Here is a 19686-nt window from a genome sequence, read left to right on the forward strand (position 1 = left end):
ACCATAAGGCTACTAGAGTAATTGCAAATACATTCCATCACAATTCTACCTCTATACTGGGCTTATGCTTGTCTGGGTTCCTATGACAATTAGCAGAACGACCCTGGGCAAGACAATCCTCTGGGCCTTGATAATATTGCCTGGAAAACAGGTTTAATACTTGCTGCCCTGCCATGTTCATAGGGCTGTTGTGAGGACTTAATGCAAGAACGGTTGGGGAAAATTTAATGATAGCCTACATTTATTTTGTTTAGAGACAGACACGGTGCTTAGCATCAGGATAATCTAATGATCCCCATCTGAGAGAGGAGGAAGCTGTGGCCGAGAGATAAGCATTGTGTGCACGCTGGCTCTGATCAAACTGCTGTACAGTGGCAATACTGCCGAAAGAGCAACCCACACCTCGAGGCGGAAGGGTGGAGAGATTACGGCTCAGACTCCTAACTCCGGCTCCACCTCTAACGGTGGGACCTTGCGCTTAACCTCTTCGGGGCTCAGCTTTCCCATCTGTGTAACGGGGATCACAACATGTTCGAAGAGGTGTGGCGGCGAGAACCAAGTAAGATGACATATTTAAAGCGCTGGGCAGTGTCGTCTGGGCACACAATTCACGTAAGCTTCTGCCATTAGACTAACTGTTTAAGCAGATTTAAGGGCAGTCCCATGACGTTTGTGGCACTGGTCTGAAGACTAGGGGATCCCTGAGTGGCATGTGACCTTGGACAAGCCACTCCTTTTCCGGACTTCGGTTTCCCGCCTCAAAATAAATGGAGAGATTGATCTACACTCGCCCTTCCAGCTTCGCACTCCTCGGCGCGGGGCTGGGCAGAGACCCTTCCCGGTGGGGAAACTCCCACCGCCCCATAGGGTGGGGTAGGGGCGGGGCGGGGGTGGGGCCTGGCGAGCTCGGTCTCGCCGCCCCACCTGCCGCCGCTCACCTCTAGGCTGTAGTTTCCCCGGATGGCGGTGAAGTCGTCCAGGGCTTCGGCCGCGCTCCCCTCATCCAGGTTCAGCTCCTGGCACAGGGCCTGCAGCGCCTCCCCGGCCGCGGCGACCACCGCCGCCCCCTCAGAGTGGGGATCGTCCTTGTTCATACCCTCAGGCCCGGCGGGCGGCGCGGTCACAGGCCCCCCAGCTCCTTTCTCCCTCCTGGGCGCGCTACCCACAACCACCCGCGCCAAAAGCGCGCGAAAATCGGGAGCCGCAGAACGATGTCTCTTCGATGGTCTGCATCCGCGTTTCTCCTCAAAAAGGTCCGTTTCTCCTCCAGGGCTCCCAGCCTCCCTCTCCGGAAATGTGATAAGAAGACGGACTCCGGGGCCTAGAAAACCTGGACTTGGCCCTTGGCGGACAGCGGTGGACACAGCCGGCAGGGCAAATTTGGAGCGGAGGGATCGGCGGTCCGCGCGAGCAGGAATCGGCGGTCCGCGCGCGCAGGAATCGGCGGTCCGCGCGCAGGATCTGCTGGGAGTTGTAGTCCGTATCCTGCCTTGGAGCCGGCTGCGCCTCCCTTTCTTGGTGGCTCTTTGGTTTGGGCCCCGCTAGGCTGCCGGTTGCGAGGCGGCCCCGTTCATCTTAGGGGGAAACCTCTTCTCTTCTGCCCGGCCAACCCACGGGCCTGGGTTTGTCACTGCCCCGGGACGCCATAGCCTGATCGAGAATTGCCCCTTGAGTTAGAAGATGGAGGAGGGACCTGAAAAAAGTGGTCTCTCGACAGCGAGGTTGGGGGAGGGCCTCGTCGGCCTCTCCTCAGTGTCTCCAGCGCCTAGTGAGTGGTCTTTTGAATGACTGAAGGGTTGGTGAGGCAAGGTTTATTGGGGGACACCCGTCCATCTCTTCTTGATCGCTAAACGAGGCTTGACCTGGGCTGAAAGAAATGCAGTAAGGAGCCACTTTCTCAGCTTCCTGGGAACTGGGACCCTGGAACCCAGTAAAGACTGTTATTCCAGACTTAGGAATGGCCTGAGCATAAGCCTGAAGGCGTGGAGCTGGTCTCGAGGCTTACCCTTCCGCTTCACCAAAAACACCTTCTCCAAGAGCCAGAGTGATCATTTGAAAAGGTAAATCAGAGCACGTCAGTACTTCACACAAGACCCTTCAGTAGATTCCTTTTGCCCTTAAAATAATTTCCAGACTTCTTGACCTGGCCTATAAGGCCCCATGTGATCTGGCCTCACCAGGGCATTGTCCCCCTCCTCAGGTATATAATAAGATCCAACCTCAGTGCTTTGTTTTGGAACCTTGGAAATGCCAAGCTGCCAAACTAGTTCTTGCCTCAGAGCCTTTTTCCCGTGCTGCTCAAACGGCCCCACATACTCTATGCCAGATCTTTGCTTGTCTGGCTCCTCCTCATCCTTCAAGTTCAGCTAAAAGTCATCTTGTCAGGCCACCCCTGAGCACTGTATTTAAAATAGCTGACCCTGGTGGCGCAGTGGTTGAGAGTCCGCCTGCCGATGCAGGGGACGCGGGTTCGTGCCCCGGTCCGGGAAGATCCCACGTGCCGCGGAGCGGCTGGGCCCGTGAGCCATGGCCGCTGAGCCTGCGCGTCCGGAGCCTGTGCTCCGCAATGGGAGAGGCCGCGGCAGTGAGAGGCCCGCGTACCGCAAAAAAAAAAAAAATAATAAAATAAAATAGCTGACCCGCATCTCCCCCCATCCACCCCATTTCATCGTCTTCATAGCATCTTATCACTATCTGAAATTATCCTATTTGTTTATTCGCTGGCTCTTCCTACTAAAATGTGAGTTGCATGAGAGCAGGGGCCTTCGTTTCATGTTCACGATATTCCAAAGTTTATAGATGAGTGACCAGCTCGTAGTTGGCACTCAGTACTTAGCATGGTGTGTTTGAAAAATTACAAAGAAAACCTTTGTTGCTTGGATGAGGGAAGGAGTCACCAGAGATGAAAATGGAAGACAGGTCCAGTTAGGTTGCAAAGGATCTCATAAAGGTAAAAACGTGCACATTATCAGGGATTTTAATGAAAGGAGGTGGACGATCAGTATGTGTTTTGGACACGTTCCTCTGGCTGCAGTGTCACACGTGGATTGCATGGGGTAGAGAGTAGAGGTATGAAGATGGTGGGAGGTTGGTCCAGTGTAGAAAGGAGCCAGTCTGGAGAGACAACTTTGTCCTAGAACTGAAGGGGGCACTACTGAAGGGGAGGCGTCTCCAATACCAGGTTTCCATCTGGGCCAAGAGGGTGAAAGGTGATACTGTCAACTAGAATGGGAGTACAACCAGAGGGATAAGATCAGTTCTGGAACTGTTGTGTATGGGATGCTTGCAGGCAGTTTAAAAGGAGGCTGTTGGATCCTGGAACGTAGCCCCTCTCTCCTGGGCAATTTCCCAGTCTTCTACATTCTCCACATGTGGGGAGGGGTAGGACTTGGGAACCTGTGGCAAGCTGGGTCTCAAATGAGTAAAAACTCAGACTCCCCCTAAAAATTCAGACGCAAACTGAACCGCCCATGTGGAACTTCCAACTCTGCTTTCTTCTAGCTGAGTTCAGGGCCATCTCATTATTATTTTCTGAAAGGGATGTTGGCACATAGTGTCCATACAGAGACTCACCTCCCATGAGATTTTACTTAGAGGTTATGGGCCGTTAAGGGGAGGTCTATCTCCAGTGCCAAGGGTTCTATAACAGGGCTTATCATCCCTCCTCCTAACTTCCTTTCCTGTCAGCAAAGAAATGTCAGGATTAGTGGAGGTGAAATGAATGAAGGTCTTCCTGTACTGGCTCATTTGTTTTCTAATTAACCTACTGTGCTTCTTTAAGAGAGAGCTCCAGGAGTGGAGACAGCCTAGACATGAAGATTTGGGAATTTTCAGGCAGTACCTGAAGCTAAGGGAGCAGGTTCATATCACTCAGGGAATGTGTTGGCACGAGAAGAGACTCGGGTAGAACCTTTAGGAACACCAACATTTCAGGGATGGGCAAAACTTTAGGAGTGAATGAAAAAAAAAAATAAAACTGTCCAGAGAGGTATAAAAACAAGGAGCAATATTTCAGAGGCCAGGAAAGAATTACTCCATAGAGTACTACCAACACGACAGAGAACTCAGATAGGATGAGGAATTCAAAGAAGACCTCATGTATTATCTTTCATATGTTTTCAGTGACCTTTGCTAGAGACAGCTGCCTTTAGCACAGTGAGAGTGGAAGCCAGATTACTGTGATTGAGGGGCTAATGGGAGGAAGGTCAGAAAGTTGAAGTAGGAAGTAAAAACTTCTCTTTAAGTAGTCTGGTAGAGGAGAGCCAAATGGAAGGGTATTTTCTAGGACTGGGAAACGCAAGCATGCGAGTAATCAGAGACAGGCAGCAGGCAGAGATTGAAAATAAAAAAAGATCGTCAATATAGTCAGGCTCCGGAGAAAGTGGCCAAGCCGGGGATCCAGAGCCTGCCCTTCCTCTTCACAGCTCTTGTCTGGAAGGGGGTCACCTCACATCTAGATTAAGCAGAACGGCTAGGTGCTCTGGTGAGAGCAAAATAGCAACATACAGTCGGGTGTTGAGAGTGGGAAAGGTTTGGAACAACTTGAGAAATATCACTGGCTCTGTCAAATGCAGACATCATGGTTGGAATTTTTTGAGGAAAAATGCAGTAAAAGTAAGTCTACCCCATGAGATCCTGGGTTTCGTAGCTAGTCCTGGACAAGATCACAAGAGCTGAGAACCCTCAAGTTTTTTGCCTTTGCCATAACTAATCAATCTCTTTTTTATCCAGATCTGAACTTCAGAGGGTCATTCTGGCCTTGAAAAGAAACCAAGATAAAAGGAAACAGCTCTCAGGAATTATAAATCAAATAGAACCTGAGACTCATTGCCCCGTTTTTCATCCCTTTAGTAAGTAGCTGGGCTTTCAGTGAGTTGCAGTATATGTACTATAGCCCATTTCTTCTTTGCAGCTGGATTTGATTCTCCTGATTCTTGTCCCACTTCATGCATACTAAGTCCTGAAAACCCTTCATTTCTTCATTCCAAAAATGTTTACTGAATGCCTGCCATGTGCAAGATACTGATTCTTCCTTTGTTGTGACTTTCAGATCATCCAGACTTGAACTGAGGGGCATTGCTGGCTTGAAAATGATCCAAGAACAAAAGAAACACCTCTCAAAGGTCATCCACCAAACAAACAAAAATTGAGAAACACTCTCTGTTGTTGTTTTCTCCTCAGGAGTGAATCTGGGCTCTAACTTTGGATTTTCAGTAAGTCATATCCTATCTATGTAAAGCCTTCCATTTTCTCCTCCTATGTTTTGATTCATCTGATCTGTAACCCTTTACATCCAGTTAACCACTCATGTCTAAGACTTTTCTGTTTGCCATGTTGTAATTCTCAGACTGTCCTGAATTGAATTATTAGGAAGTGCAGGCCTTGGAAATGAGGCCACGATAAAAGGAAAATACTCTTGAGTTCCCTTATTTCCCTTATGAAATAAAGCAAATTTAAGCAGTACTCTTTTTTTTTTTCCTCTTTTGGATTGTAGCTAAACTATATCATTGTTTTGTTTTGTTTTTTTACATCTTCATTGTAGCATAATTGCTTTACAATGTTTTGTTAGCTTCTGCTGTGTAACAAAATAAATCAGCTATATGTATACATATATCCCCAAATCCCCTCCCTCTGGGGCCTCCCTCCCACCTCCCTATCCCACCCCTCTAGGTGGACACAAAGCACTGAGCTGATCTCCCTGTGCTATGCAGCTGCTTCCCACTAGCTATCTATTTTACATTTGGTAGTATATATAAGTCATTGCCACTCCCTCACTTCGTCCCAGCTTACCCTTCCACCTCCCCATGTCCTAAAGTCCATCCTCTATGTCTGCGTCTTTATTCCTGTGCTGCCCCTACGTTCATCAGAACCATTTTTCTTTTTTTAGATTCTGTGTGTGTGTGTGTGTGTGTGTGTGTGTGTGTTAGTATACGGTATTTGTTTTTCTCTTTCTGACTTACTTCACTCTGTATGACAGACTCTAGGTCCATCCACCTCACTACAAATAACGCAATTTCGTTTCTTCTTATGGCTGAGTAATATTCCATCGTATATATGTGCCACATCTTTTTTATGCATTCATCTGTCGATGGACACTTAGGTTGCTTCCAAGTCCTGGCTACTGTAAATAGTGCTGCAGTGAACATTGTGATACATGTCTCTTTTTGAATTATGGTTTTCTCAGGGTATATGCCCGGTAGTGGGATTGCTGTGTCATACGGTAGTTCTATTGTTAGTTTTTTAAGAAGCCTCCATACTGTTCTCCATAGTGGCTGTATCAATTTACATTCCCACCAACAGTGCAAGAGGGTTCCCTTTTCTCCACACCCTCTCCAGCATTTGTTGTTTGTAGATTTTTGGATGATGGCCATTCTGACTCATTGTGGTTTTGATTTGCATTTCTCTAATGATTAGTGATGTTGAGCATCCTTTCATGTGTTTGTTGGCAATCTGTATAACTTCTTTGGAGAAATGTCTGTTAAGGTCTTCTGCCCATTTTTGGATTGGGTTGTTTGTTTTTTTGATATTGAGCTGCATGAGCTGCTTGTATATTTTGGAGATTAATCCTTTGTCAGTTGCTTCATTTGCAAATATTTTCTCCCATTCTGAGGGTTGTCTTTTTGTCTTGTTTATGGTTTCCTTTGCTGTGCAAAAGCTCTTAAGTTTCATTCGGTCCCATTTGTTTATTTTTGTTTTTATTTCTATTTCTCTAGGAGGTGGGTCAAAAAGGATCTTGCTGTGATATATGTCATAGAGTGTTCTGCCTATGTTTCCCTCTAAGAGTTTTATAGTGCCTGGCCTTACATTTAGGTCTTTAATACATTTTGAGTTTATTTTTGTGTATGGTGTTAGGAAGTGTTCTAATACCATTCGTTTACATGTAGCTGTCCAGTTTTCTCAGCACCACTTATTGAAGAGGCTGTCTTTTCTCCATTGTATATTCTTGCCTCCTTTGTCAAAGGTGACCATATGTGCATGGGTTTATCTCTGGACTTTCTACCCTGTTCCATTCATCTGTATGTCTCTTTTTGTGCCAGTACCATACCATCTTTTTTTTTTTTTTTTTTTTTTTTTTTTTTTTTTTGTGAGAACTGCCCTCCTCAGTGTCCTCTGCATCGGCAGGCGGACTCTCAACCACTGCGCCACCAGGGAAGCCCCTTACTGAGAAATTTAAATGCTGTTGCCCGCCTTTCTGCTCCTCTTTCAATTGGTTTTCAAGGGTGACTATATTTGTGGAGTACCCTGAGTATTTCTCCTCTATGCAGAGATACTGATATGAGAAGAGGTTGAGGGAATTGATAATATAGGTAAAGCCACTAAAATTTGTTAGCCAAGTCACTGAATTTGCATGGTCCCGATAATTTGTGATAAGGTCACAGTACTTACATTTAGCATATGCACAATGTCTACTATGTGGCTGAGAATGAATGACTCTGTGGTTTCATCATAAGGTAAAGTTCGGCTGAGAGAAGACAAAGATCTTAGGAATGTTGGCTTCTCAGGTTCACTCTGTAGAAAAACGATAAAAACACAATTATGCATTATAATCTCATTTTATAATTGTAAAGGCTTTTGGAAAGTTTCTTGGAATGTTTTAAACAACTGACATCTCATTCAATCCAAGATTAGTTTTTTATTATAAGGAACGAATAAGTTACAGAGGATAAAATTCCTTGTCCACTGGTTCTGCCTGGGTGTGGGACCTCATTTTCCCTCTCAGCTAGATTTTACCAAGCGCTCCATGATGGCTCTCCCCATCTTTAGTCTTTGCTTCCCCACCTACTCACCCTGTGTACTGCTGTCTAATTAAGGTCCTAAAGGTGACCTCTGATGCTATTATTTCCAGCTCTCCTGATGTCATTAAAATCATTATTTTGAGTCTTTGTTTCCTATTAAAATGCAAGTCCTGATTTGAACAATAAAATCTTTTGTATTATTGTCTTTTTCTGATTATAAACACAGTATCTGTTGTAGAAACTTTGAAAAAATAAAGTATAAAGAAGAAAATAAAAGACACCAATAATTCTACATATCTTGAGAAAATTTCTTCCAGTCTTTTCTCCCCTGCATGTAGATGGTATAAACTGATAAGCTCTCTGGACAGTAAGCAGCAAATATAGCAAGAAGCTGACTTCAATGGCCTGACTCTCACCTGGATTAGTATAGCAAGCCAACATTGGGTTACACTGCTCTAGTTCTGCCCCCTTCCAATCTATTCATCCAGCTATCACCAGTTTCATCTTTATAAAATGAAAATTTGATCATTTTACTCCCTACTGAATCTCTTTTCAACAGCACTCATGGAGGTCAAGGCCCTTCTCAATGTGATGGCAGCTAACCTCTTCAAATTCATCTTTTGCCTTGCCTGGTAGCATTCTGAGCTTTAGCCCAGTTAAGTTTCATGCTGCCCTTTCTTGCTTCTGGGCCTTTTCACCTTCTGAATTCTCTACACTTTTTGTTTACTGACTGAAATCTATATATGCTTCAAGACTTGGATCATGCATTTTCTCCTGAAGCTGGGTCAGGTATCCTTCTAAGTGTATCCATAAACCACATGTGCATATTGCTAACATGGTATTTGTGATACTCTGATAAAATTACCTTCTTATTCATCTATTTCCCTGACTGGCTGTGGATTTAGGTCAAGGCACAGGATGGACTTTTTTTTTAAATTCACTGCAGCAATCCATCCCCTTTATTAATTACAAAGAAATCCTTTATAAAGCCCTGCTGACATGAAGTATAAAGAGTAGTCCAAGTCAAAAATGAAGACCAACATTCTGGCTTTAAGTCTTTTTAAAAAAATTTTATTGGCATTACACATAGAGAGAATGTAAAGCTTGTTGAATTTTCACAAACCAAAAACATCTGTGTATATACACTCAAGGGAAATGAAATCTGGATAAAGAGGTATCTGCACTCCCATGTTCACTGCAGCATTATTCACAGTAAATATGGAAACAACCTAAGTATCTGTTGACAAATGGCAGACACCGTTGACACTGTGATTAAGATGTACCAGGCTTCTCTGAGCTCATCAGACATGCTCTGCTCCTTTCTGCCACAAGATTGTTAAACATTTCATTTCCTATTTCTGGAACACTCTCTCCAATTCTAACTTCCCCTAGTTTCTCCTATTCATTCCTTAGATTTGAGCTCCTCAAGGGTTACTTCCTCAGAAATGCATTCCCTTATCCCCAGGTCAAGATAAATTCTTCTGTTATGTGCTCCTATAGAATGAACGAGTGTTTTACCTGAACAAGGAATACTGTATTAAGTAGGATAATACAGATCTATAGTTACTGACCTAGAAAAATTTTTTTCTCCCACCATCTCTGACGTGTGTTTTTCTATAATTACATGCATTTGTATGCACAGAAGAAAGTCTGAAAATATATATACCAAAATGTTAACAGGAGTTATCTTAGGAGAGGGGGATTAGGGAAGATTAACCTGTAACTTTTATTACAAATTTCTTTGTTTTTATAGGAAATTTATAATTTTTATAAACATAAATATAATTTATAAGAATATGTAAATATATTTATTATAAATATAAAAATAAATATAAAAGTACTGTGGACAAAGAATGTCACCTGCCATTTCAGTAAACAAAGGATGCTGAAGCCATCAGCTGTCCCACATCTTCCCCTATGTAGAAAAGCACTAAAATCATAAACTTGAGATGTCTGTTTTTGAGATTAGCAGTCATCTTTTGATGTTTCACTACATGTTTGTTTTTTCCAGCAAAACCTCCTTCTTATCCTGGCTCATCCCTTACTTCTTTGGAAGAGTCCCTCAGAGCTGTCAGAGACACTGTCATCCCAGGCTCTAGTCCTCAGTAAGGCCTCCGAAAAAACGTAACTCTTAACTTGTAGGCTGTGCATTTCTTTTTCAGTTGACAGTATAAATATAAATAAATTTTACAAATTTTTTTATAAATAACTTCTACACTATAAATTATTTATATAATAAATGTTTAAAATATGTGTTGGAACGGCAGAATAATTTGGATGACTCAGAGAATTGCTGTGCATACCTTTAGTTCACCATTAAAAAACTCCAGGATGGATTGAATCAGCCTCTCAACAATGACCTCACCGAGGGGGCCCTGGTGGGTCAGGTGTCTGAAGGTGTCTGTGAGGGATTCCCAAGGGAGTCCAGGGATATCCGAGTCTGTAACACCGGAAGAAAGACATTGGATGACGCCTCTGTACTGTACGAAGTTGTACGGTTTAGTGGGGAAAACCACTGTACATCAGAATAGACAGGTCCTGTTCTCACCTTTACTATTTCCTCTGCAACCTTGGACAAGTCCCTTCCCCTCTTGAGTCTCAGTTTTCTCAATTACAAATTCAATGTACTTTGAGGGCCTCCTAAGCTTCAAAAACCTTTAAGACTGAGCAGTAGGACTTCCCTGGTGGCGCAGTGGTTGAGAGTCCGCCTGCCGATGCAGGGGACACGGGTTCGTGCCCCGGTCCGGGAAGATCCCACATGTCGCGGAGTGGCTGGGCCCGTGAGCCATGGCTGCTGAGCCTGCGCGTCCGGAGCCTGTGCCCCGCAACGGGAGAGGCCACAACAGTGAGAGGCCTGCATACTGCAAAAAAAAAAAAAAAAGACTGAGCAGTAGCAGGCTGGTTAAGAGCATGAACTTCTCTCAGTTTGAGACTAGTTTGAATCCTGGCTCTACCACTTGCTAGTTATGTGACATTTATTAAATTAGTTTGCCTCTTGAAACCTTAGATTCCTCACCAATAAAACAGGGTTATTGGAAGGATTAAGTGAGATAAGTGGGAAAAGACTTATCCCAATCTGTGGTCCATAGTAAGCACTTAAATTGTAGATATTATTTTTCAAATTCAAGTCTTTGACCCTGTGGTGACTAGAGCTTAAACTATCGCAGCCCTTGGTGCTGATCTCTTCCCACCGGAGCAGGCTGCAGAGTAAGTGTTTGAGGTACCTCCTTCCCAACCTGGAATATACTTTGGGCACAGGCTCCAGAGTCTGCCTCGGCTCGGATCCGTGTTCTGCCTCTTTCTAGCATTCTGACCTTGTGCGACCTTACTTTCTCTGGGCCTATTTCTACATTTCCAAAATGGGGATGATAACAAAACTTTCTTCATTTGGCTGATACAGCGCCGGCTCCAGCGAAGTGTTGGCAGATATTATTCTTTTGCTCACTGAGTGACAGTGATTATGGTGGCTCTTCATGTAGCTTTACATCCTTGCCTCCTCCATTTTCTAATACCAAATTCCTTATTCCTATTGTGCCAACAGTCTTCCTAGTTTCTCCCTAACACACCTATCATCTAAGGGTTTCTACCACTCTACCTTTGTACTCTTCTTGGTTTCCTGAATAGCCTCTTCTGCAAATTCCTCCTACTCTCTGCCACATGCCTCTCGTCCACTAGAAGCCATGTTCTCGTTCACCTCTGATCTCTGCACAGGCTTTCCTTCTGCCTGCATGTTTCTTCTTCCTGTCCCCCACCTTCCCTTACCTCTCTTTGCCTAGCTAACCCCTACTTATCCATCAGAGCTCAGCTCCAGGATGCCTTTCCTGAATCCCCTCTTTGCCCATATTAGCTAAGTATCCTTCTAGCTGCTAATAAGCCTTTCTCTGTCTGCTCCCTACTCCCTCCCCAACCCTTAATCATGCACATTATATTGAGTTCCAATCATTTGTTTGTAAGTACACTGTGTCTATTCTGCAGCTAGATCAGTGTTAAGATCACAGTAGGGCTTCAATAAATATTTGTTGAATGAATGTACAAGTGAATGGATGTAGTTCCTTAGACACACTGTAGTCTTTGCTGTCTCATGTACATGCTGTTCTACCCACCTGAAATGCTCTTCCCTCTACTTCTCACCTGGGTTGGTCTTTCATGGCCTTGAGGCCTCCTTTAGCTTTAAACGGCACCATCTCAGACAGGTGTTCTCTGACAACCATGGTTTAGAGTAGGTTCCCATCGCCCTTATTTTTTGTCTCACCCCTTGTTCAATTTTTTCATAGTATTTACTGTAAACTTGTAATTACTTTATTTATTGTCTATTTTTTTTGGTCCTTTTCAGCACTATAATGTAAATTCTATGAGGGCGGAGACCATGTCGGTCTTGTTCACTGTCATATGCCCAGCAACTGGTTCTCAGTAAATGTTTGTAGAAAAAGTGAAAGTTATTCTGTAGTCTCATCCAGCTTCCATCCACACCTACCCTTCCCTTCTCAGAATCCCCCTAGCACTTAGACTCTGTCCAAGTCTTCAGTATCACCTGTCTTAGCACCAAGTTTAGATTACTATATGTCTAGAATAATGCATCTTATCTCATTTTGCCAATCATATTCCAAGGTCTTAAAGTCAGGGACCAAATTCATTGTCAAAGTATAGTCAAAAAAATCAAAAAAAAAAAAGTACAGTCAAGAGCTAGACTTGAAAAGATTCCCTTTGCCCTGCCCCCTCCCCCTTTCTAATATTTCCCCTTTTCACCTGTAAGTTCAAGGCTACTTGGGCCTTTTTTAATATCCTCTAAGTTGCTCAGCTACAAATCCACACTTCCTGAATCATTGTCAGAAGCACAAGGGACCACTACTTCTTCCCGACTACAGGTCCTACGGATGAAGAGGGGATTAGAAAAATTAGTTTTTCAGGACTGCTTCTGTCTCATCACTCAAGTGCAAGCTTAAATGTCTCCTTCTCAGAGAGGCATTTATTGATCACCAATTTAGATTAAGTAAGCTTCTTCCCACCCCAGCCCCACATTTATTTTTTTCATAGTATTTAACCATTACCGACAATCGCCAAGTTCATTTGTGTTTGTTTACTGTAAAAATTTATTTCATTTTCTTGTTTGTATGTTTGGCTGTTTTGTTCATGAATGTATTCTAAGAGACTAGAATAGTGCCTGGCACATGGCAATGCTCAATAAATATTGATTCAGTGAATGACTGGATAGATCTATATTTGCTGAATGTCTAGCCTATATTAGTGAATGAAAAAGCAAGTTGCCAATCTGTTTTCCAAAATGCCTGTTGCATTTTACATTTCATTTTTTAAAAATTTATTTATTTCATTTGTTTATTTTTGGCTGCATTGGGTCTTCATTGCTGCATGTGGGCTTTCTCTAGTTGCCGCGAGTGGGGGCTACTCTTTATTGCGGTGCACGGGCTTCTCACTAAGGTGGCTTCTCTTGTTGCAGAGCATGGGCTCTAGGCGTGTGGGCTTCAGTAGTTATGGCTCTCGGGCTCTAGAGCACAGACTCAGTAGTTGGGGCGCACGGGCTTAGTTGCTCCATAGCATGTGGGATCTTCCCGGACCAGGCCTCAAACCCGTGTCCCCTACATTGGCAGGCAGATTCTTAGCCACTGTGCCACCAGGGAAGCCCACGCTTTACATTTCTATCAGCAGTATATGAAAGTTTCAGTTGCTCCACATAATTGCCAATATTTGATATTGTTGGTCGTTTTATTATCAACCGTTCCAGTGGATGTGTAGCAATATTTCACTGTGGTTTAATATGCAGTGCTGTTGGTCATCTTTTCACGTGCTTATTTGCTATTTGTATATCTTTGATGAAGTGTCTACTCAAATCTTTTGCCCATTTTTTTTTTTTTTTTTTTTTTGCGGTACACGGTCCTCTCACTGTTGTGGCCTCTCCCGTTGCGGAGCACAGGCTCCGGACGCGCAGGCTCAGCGGCCATGGCTCACGGGCCTAGCCGCTCCACGGCATGTGGGATCTTCCCGGACCAGGGCACGAACCTGTGTCCCCTGCATCGGCAGGCGGACTCTCAACCACTGCGCCACCAGGGAAGCCCCCATGTTTTTTATTGGATTGCTTGCAAAAGTATGTTGGTAAATGTTTAAAAAAGACTCTCTCAGTGTAGTTCTGAAGTTTGATATTTTCATTTATATTAACGAGTAAGATGTAACTGAAACTTCAGAAGTGACTTCTTTTCTGAATGGGATAATAGTTTTCAAACAGGAGAAGAATATTTCCTCAAGTTTTTGTGCTATTGACAATGTGAAACTGATTGATGCAATATACTTTTAAGTTTAATCTCTATTAACATTTTCTCCAACATTAAGTTTACACAGTAAAAAAGCAATAAGTCAAGCTCTGGTCTGTAGCATGTGCTGACTGTATGGGGTAAATATTCTTATTGTAGCCAAAATTCAGCTATTAATGTTACTGGGAAGAGATTTGTAGTAGCACACCATGATATAAGATTTTCACTATTCAGATATTATAGATATAAGCTACCACAAAAACACAGATGGTAAAATACAGCAAAATAATTAGGAAATGATGACTTCGGTTTTCAATATACTTTATTTCATTGTAAGTGCATATAGTTTAATGATTCTAAATAGCTGTATTTAACAACCAATTTGCAAAATTCCTTTTATTTATATATATGTTTATTGAAGTATAGTTAATTTACAATGTTGTGTTAGTTTCTGGTGTACAGCAAACTGATTCAGTTATACATATATACTCTTTTTCATATTCCTTTCCATTTTGTTTTATTACAGGATATTGAATACTGTTCCTTGTGCTATACAATAGGACCTTGTTGTTTATCAAAATTCCTGATAAATTTAACAGTTGACTCTCCAAGTCAGTATGAGGCTTCAGCACACCATTGGTTGTCTTATTACTGAGTTGGAAGAGTTCTTTATATGTTCTAGATCAGTGCTGTCCAATAGAATTTTCTGTGGTAATGGAAATGTTCTATAATTCTTCACGGTCCAACATGATCTCCACCAGCCACATGTGGCTACTGAGTGCTTGAGATGTGGTAAGTACAACTGACAAACTGAATTTTTAATTTTAATTAATTTAAATTCAAATTAAAATATCCACGTATTTAATAGCTAGTATACCATACCCGACAGCACAGTGCCAGACATAGAAAGAACTGACTCTCCCTTATTTAGGATAATAATTTCCGGGACACTAATTATAGTAAGAGTTATCGCATAGTGAATACTTTATATGTTCATAATAGTTAAAAGCACAGATTATGGAGTCAGACTGTCCGGGTTCAAATATTTTAGTTTCCTTCTCTATAAAATGGGAATACAAATAGTGCATATTTCACAGAATGGTGATGAGGAGTAAATGAAATAGTGTACATGGAGTGCTCAGTACACTGTCGGGCTATCCCGTAAACTCCCAATAATCAGAGTTAGCTATTATTGAGTTCTTAGATAAGTCACTTCCTTTTTTGAGCCTGTTACTTCATCTGTAAAATTGGGCTAATATTCTCCTCACGCAAATGCTGTGCAAATCAGTTTAAAAAAATCACTCGTAGGTCAGTTATTAAGAACCGAAACAATCTTTGGAGAAAGTTGCCATAATTTTTAATTTTCTAACAAAACCCGAAACCCCTCGAACATTGCTGGCCCTTCCCCACCGGACCCTTCCTATTCCTTTAAAATCGGCCGGGCTGCAGAGAGAGACTGAGTGACAGCGCAATAGGCCAATCACAGGAGGACGCATATAAGGCCCCTCCCCCCCAAGGCCTCGTCCAACCGCGTGCCGGCAGCGCCCCGAATGGGACGGTTGCGAGGCGGTCGGTTCCAAGTGGGCCAGGGTGCGGGGGAGAAGCGGGCCTGTACTCGAGGACTGCAGCGCACTCTGCGCGCGAGGACTGGAATTACGGCCGCAGCTGCTGGGAGTGACGCGGCCCAGCGGGACGGCGGGGACTGACCTGTGCTTAGAGCCCATCCTAGCACGCGGGGTCTGCCGCGAATCCCTGGCGTCCCCTCCGGCGCAGTCTTGGAGCCACTTTCCCGAGCGGAAGTCCGCCTGTGTCTCGGGCCTTGGTGGGACCTGCTAGGAGGAATGGCGCCGCCGGGTGAGGCGTTGCGCATGGCTCGACAACGGGGTCCCGCGGCCCGCACGCCTTGGCGAGTGGGCCCTCGCCCGCGGGAGACTAGTGCTCGCCACGCAGGAGCTGGCTAGGCGGGATCCCCTTACCCTGAGGGGCAGGGGCATGGGCTCGGGCTCGGGCTTTTGGGGTCGAGGGTCTGACGAAGGGCTGGCCAGCGGGTGGGACTGCCGCGGAGGAGGGGTTGGGTACGGGTGCGGCACGGAGCTGCGGGTCCCCCCGAGGCCCAGCCAGGGACCGCGGCCGCGGATAACGCTCGGGCTGTCTTAACTCATTCATTTAACTTGCGCGGGCTTCCGGGCCAGGAGGTGTAAGAGTGAGCTTTTGGCCAAATCGTCCTGTTTTTTTAAAAAATATTTATTTACTTATTTATTTGGTTGCACAAGGTCTTGGTTGCGGCAGGCAGGGTCCTCATTTATGGCATGCGAACTCTTAGTTGCGGCATGCATGTAGGATCTAGTTCTCTGACCAGGGAGCGAACCCGGGCCCCCTGCTTTGGGAGCACAGAGTCTTAACCACTGCGCCACCAGGGAAGTCCCTAGTCCTGTTTTTGGACCATGGTTTCCTTTTTAATGAAAGGGGCAAGACAGTCAGTCACCTCTCTTTGGGAGCTTAGAGCATGAGTCCTGAAGTTAGAGTCTCCGGTACAGACTGGGAGTCTGCCACGTATTCGTTAATGTGACCCTGTACAAGTTACTTAATTTCTCTGCCCCTCAGTTTCTCATCTGTAAAATAGGTTAGTAAAGTTATCTACCTCATGAATTACAGTGAGTGTTAAATCAGATAATCTCCTTGTGTAGCGTGGAACAGTGCGGCACTAAGTAAGCACTCAGTAAGCTTAACTATATTGCTAGGTATTGAGTGGGCACTGTGCAGGATGGAACCTCATGTAGTCTCACAACAACTTGGGAAATGTGTACTGTTGTTATTTCCGTTTGACAGATGGAATATCAGAGAAGGGAAGTAACTTGCCCCAGGTAAAAGTGAATAAGTCAGTGAACTCACTGCTCCATTATTTGAGACGTTGAGGATAATAGAGCTGCAGTTTGGTTCTCACCTAGTTACGTGTCTTAGGGCAGGTAACTATTTCTGAGACTCAATTTCATGGTCTGTAAACCGCCCTCACTTGGATGTTGTGAGGATTTAATGACTAAATGGATGCAAACTACTTAGCATAGTGTGGGCATACCGTACACATGTTAAGTGCTCAAATTTTAGACCCCGCAGTTGTTATGATTAATATGAGGTGGGAATATCAGGATTCTGGCACAGATGCTGTGTTAGGGGAACTTACAGTCGACCTGGCAAAAGCTAGTCATAGTTACTCACTAGATCTTAAGGTATTGAATGCGTGCATACAGGCCTCTCACTGTTGTGGCTTCTCCCGTTGCGGAGCACAGGCTCTGGACGCGCAGGCCCAGCGGCCATGGCTCACGGGCCTAGCCGCTCCGCGGCATGTGGGATCTTCCCGGACCGGGGCACGAACCCATGTCCCCTGCATCGGCAGGCGGACTCTCAACCAGTGCGCCACCAGGGAAGCCCAGCATAAGTATCTTGATTCCTCTTTTACATCTTTCAATCCATTATCAATTCTGGCTTTAACTTTGAATTCTAGCCAGACTTCAACCACTTCTCAGTACCTCCATTGCTGTCACCCTGGGTTAGACCACCAGCATCTTTTTTCCTGGGTTATGGCAGTAGTCTTCTATCCTTACTTCTCTATAATCTCAACACAGTATTGTTTATTCTCAACACAAAGTTCCTGTTAAAATGTAAGTCGAGTCACTCCTCTGCTCAAGATTTTCCCGTGGCTCCCGTCTCACTTTATAAAAGCCAAAGTCCCTATAATGCCCTCTGGATTTGGCCTCTGCTACATCTGTTACCTTCTCCCTACATCTCAACCCTTGCTTAATCCTCTCCAGCCGTATTGTTCTCTTTGCTAATGCGAAAAACACCATCTGCACTCCTGATTCAGGGTATTTGCCCTTGCTTTTCTTGGGATAGTTTCCCTCCAAATTTCTTTATGACTTGCTCCTTTTCCTTCAGGTTTACACACAATATCTTTATTTCTTAGGGCTTCACAGGCTACCATATTTAAAATTACAGCTCTTCCTGATATTCCTTCTGTGCTTTATTTTTCTCCATAGCACTTTTCACCTTCTAAGATGATAAATAATGTTTCATAATTATTTTGTGTAATGTCTTTCTTTTCCAACTAGAATGTAAGCTCCATGAGATTAGGGGTTTTTGTTCTGTTTCCTGTTGTATTTTAATTAATACATTTCTTCCTGATTTGGTATTTAATTAATACCAAAAATAGTGCTTGGTACATAGTAGGTACTTAATAAATATTTGATGAATGATGATCCACATTATAGATCTCGTTCTAGTTTTTTTCAAGAGCTTTTGCGTTCTTCAGGTTATTTAACACACACGAGGACTTAAATAACACTAACACTCATGCCCCTAGTGTAGGCATCCCTTCTACAACATTCTCTAAAAAATAGTGGAGTGCGAACTCCATAGATAGACCTGGGTTTGAGTCCAAGATTAGCTATCTCCAAGCTGTTCTAGTCCTCAGTTTTCTTATTTGTAAAATACCTTTTTTAAGGTATTTAAGGTATTTCTAGTTCAAACTAAATTTGACGCCATAGGCAAAGGAGCAGTAATCATTAATGTTAACCTTTTGATTACTGTTACTTGGAAGGCAGACTGTTCATGAAGTTGCCCATTTGAATGTGTTTTTTTCCAAATGAAAAGTAGAAATGTTCCACGTCTGTGATTTCTCTCTGTCCCCTGGGGCATAATAGATGAGGATTGATTTTTCTTTCCATTTATTCAGCAAATATTAATTCAGTACTGCTATGTGCCAAGCAATGTGCAAGATCTGGAATTACTGGGATGAATAAAAGCAACGGTCTCTGTCCTCATGAAGCTTACAGTCTAGCAGAGGAATAAGACATTACACTACTAATTTTAGTTGTGAAAAATTCTGCATAGAAGTGCAGGGTGCTGTGAGCGGATACAGGAACAACAACAATAATGTAATAGAAGGAGTAGCTAACATTTATATAGCACTTACCTATATATGTGCCAGTCACTGACATTTTCTGTATTAACGCATGTAATCCTAACAACCCTGAGGTAGATACTGTTATTATCCCACTTTACACTTGAGAAAACTGAGACACAGCTGGTCACATTGTAACCGCCATGGCCACCTTGCTAAGAAGTGACAGAGCTAGGATTTAAACCTGGCCCCAGAAACCTCGTTGTTTGCTACTTTATAGTACTGGGACCTCATCCAAAGGAGGGCTGTTGGGAGGCTTCTTAAGGAAGAGATACTCGAAATCTGAAAGTCGAAATTAAGCAGGAGAAGGCATGCAAAAGAGCTGGGTGGGAAAGAACACGACTACTTAGAGGAGCAGAGAGGAGGGCAGAGAGCAACAGATGAAAGAGTGGGGGAGGAGATCTGGTTGGGACGGGCAAGGCCATGGGGGAGGATTCAGGATCGGGTTTGTCCTATGAGGCATACGAGTTACAAATGTACTTGAGATGGGAATGGCATGATGAGTCCCTTGCTTTAGAGGCACAGAGGCTGCTGGGAGGACTGTTGTTCAGAGAGTCGAAGACCATGCCCACCACTTCCCCAAGGCGTGTCTCCAGGTTGAACCTCCCAGTTCCCTCACCCTTCCTCACATAATTTGGTTCCCAGACCTTGGTGTGCCTCATCATTGGAACTTTGTGTAGAACTTTGGAATAGTGTGGAGTGTATTTATTTAATAGTCGTTTCCCCCCAA

At 43.9% G+C, this 19686-nt stretch overlaps 3 protein-coding genes and 1 long non-coding RNA gene across 5 annotated transcripts in view; 2 read left to right on the forward strand and 2 right to left on the reverse strand.

Annotated features, from left to right (window-relative positions):
• The window catches only part of RBL1 (RB transcriptional corepressor like 1), a 70926-nt gene extending 68877 nt beyond the window's left edge, over positions 1 to 2049 (reverse strand). Inside the window, exon 1 of one of the 2 annotated variants that reach the window (XM_024743134.1) lies at positions 939 to 2049. In XM_024743134.1, the coding sequence (XP_024598902.1) occupies positions 939 to 1094 (156 nt within the window). In that variant the 5' untranslated portion in view covers positions 1095 to 2049. The remainder of the gene's footprint in view (positions 1 to 938) is intronic. The other variant, XM_024743135.1, reaches the window with a different exon arrangement.
• LOC112398530 (uncharacterized) lies at positions 1925 to 10398 on the forward strand. The gene is made up of 3 exons (XR_003003012.1): positions 1925 to 2060; positions 5051 to 5213; positions 9748 to 10398. It is a non-coding gene; the product is annotated as an uncharacterized LOC112398530 (long non-coding RNA).
• On the reverse strand, positions 7110 to 19681 carry MROH8 (maestro heat like repeat family member 8). The gene is given in 4 exon segments (XM_024743153.1): positions 7110 to 7509; positions 10040 to 10176; positions 12483 to 12604; positions 15707 to 19681. Coding segments are annotated over 4 exon segments (720 nt in total). The 5' UTR covers positions 15994 to 19681; the 3' UTR covers positions 7110 to 7335.
• Positions 15548 to 19686, forward strand: part of RPN2 (ribophorin II) — a 54559-nt gene continuing 50420 nt past the window's right edge. The window contains exon 1 of the mRNA XM_024743137.1: positions 15548 to 15853. Coding sequence (XP_024598905.1) covers positions 15841 to 15853 — 13 coding nt within the window. The 5' untranslated portion in view covers positions 15548 to 15840. The remainder of the gene's footprint in view (positions 15854 to 19686) is intronic.

The sequence above is a fragment of the Neophocaena asiaeorientalis genome, unplaced genomic scaffold, assembly GCF_003031525.2.
Source record: "Neophocaena asiaeorientalis asiaeorientalis breed wild unplaced genomic scaffold, Neophocaena_asiaeorientalis_V1.1 scaffold82, whole genome shotgun sequence".
Lineage (NCBI taxonomy): Eukaryota > Metazoa > Chordata > Mammalia > Artiodactyla > Phocoenidae > Neophocaena > Neophocaena asiaeorientalis.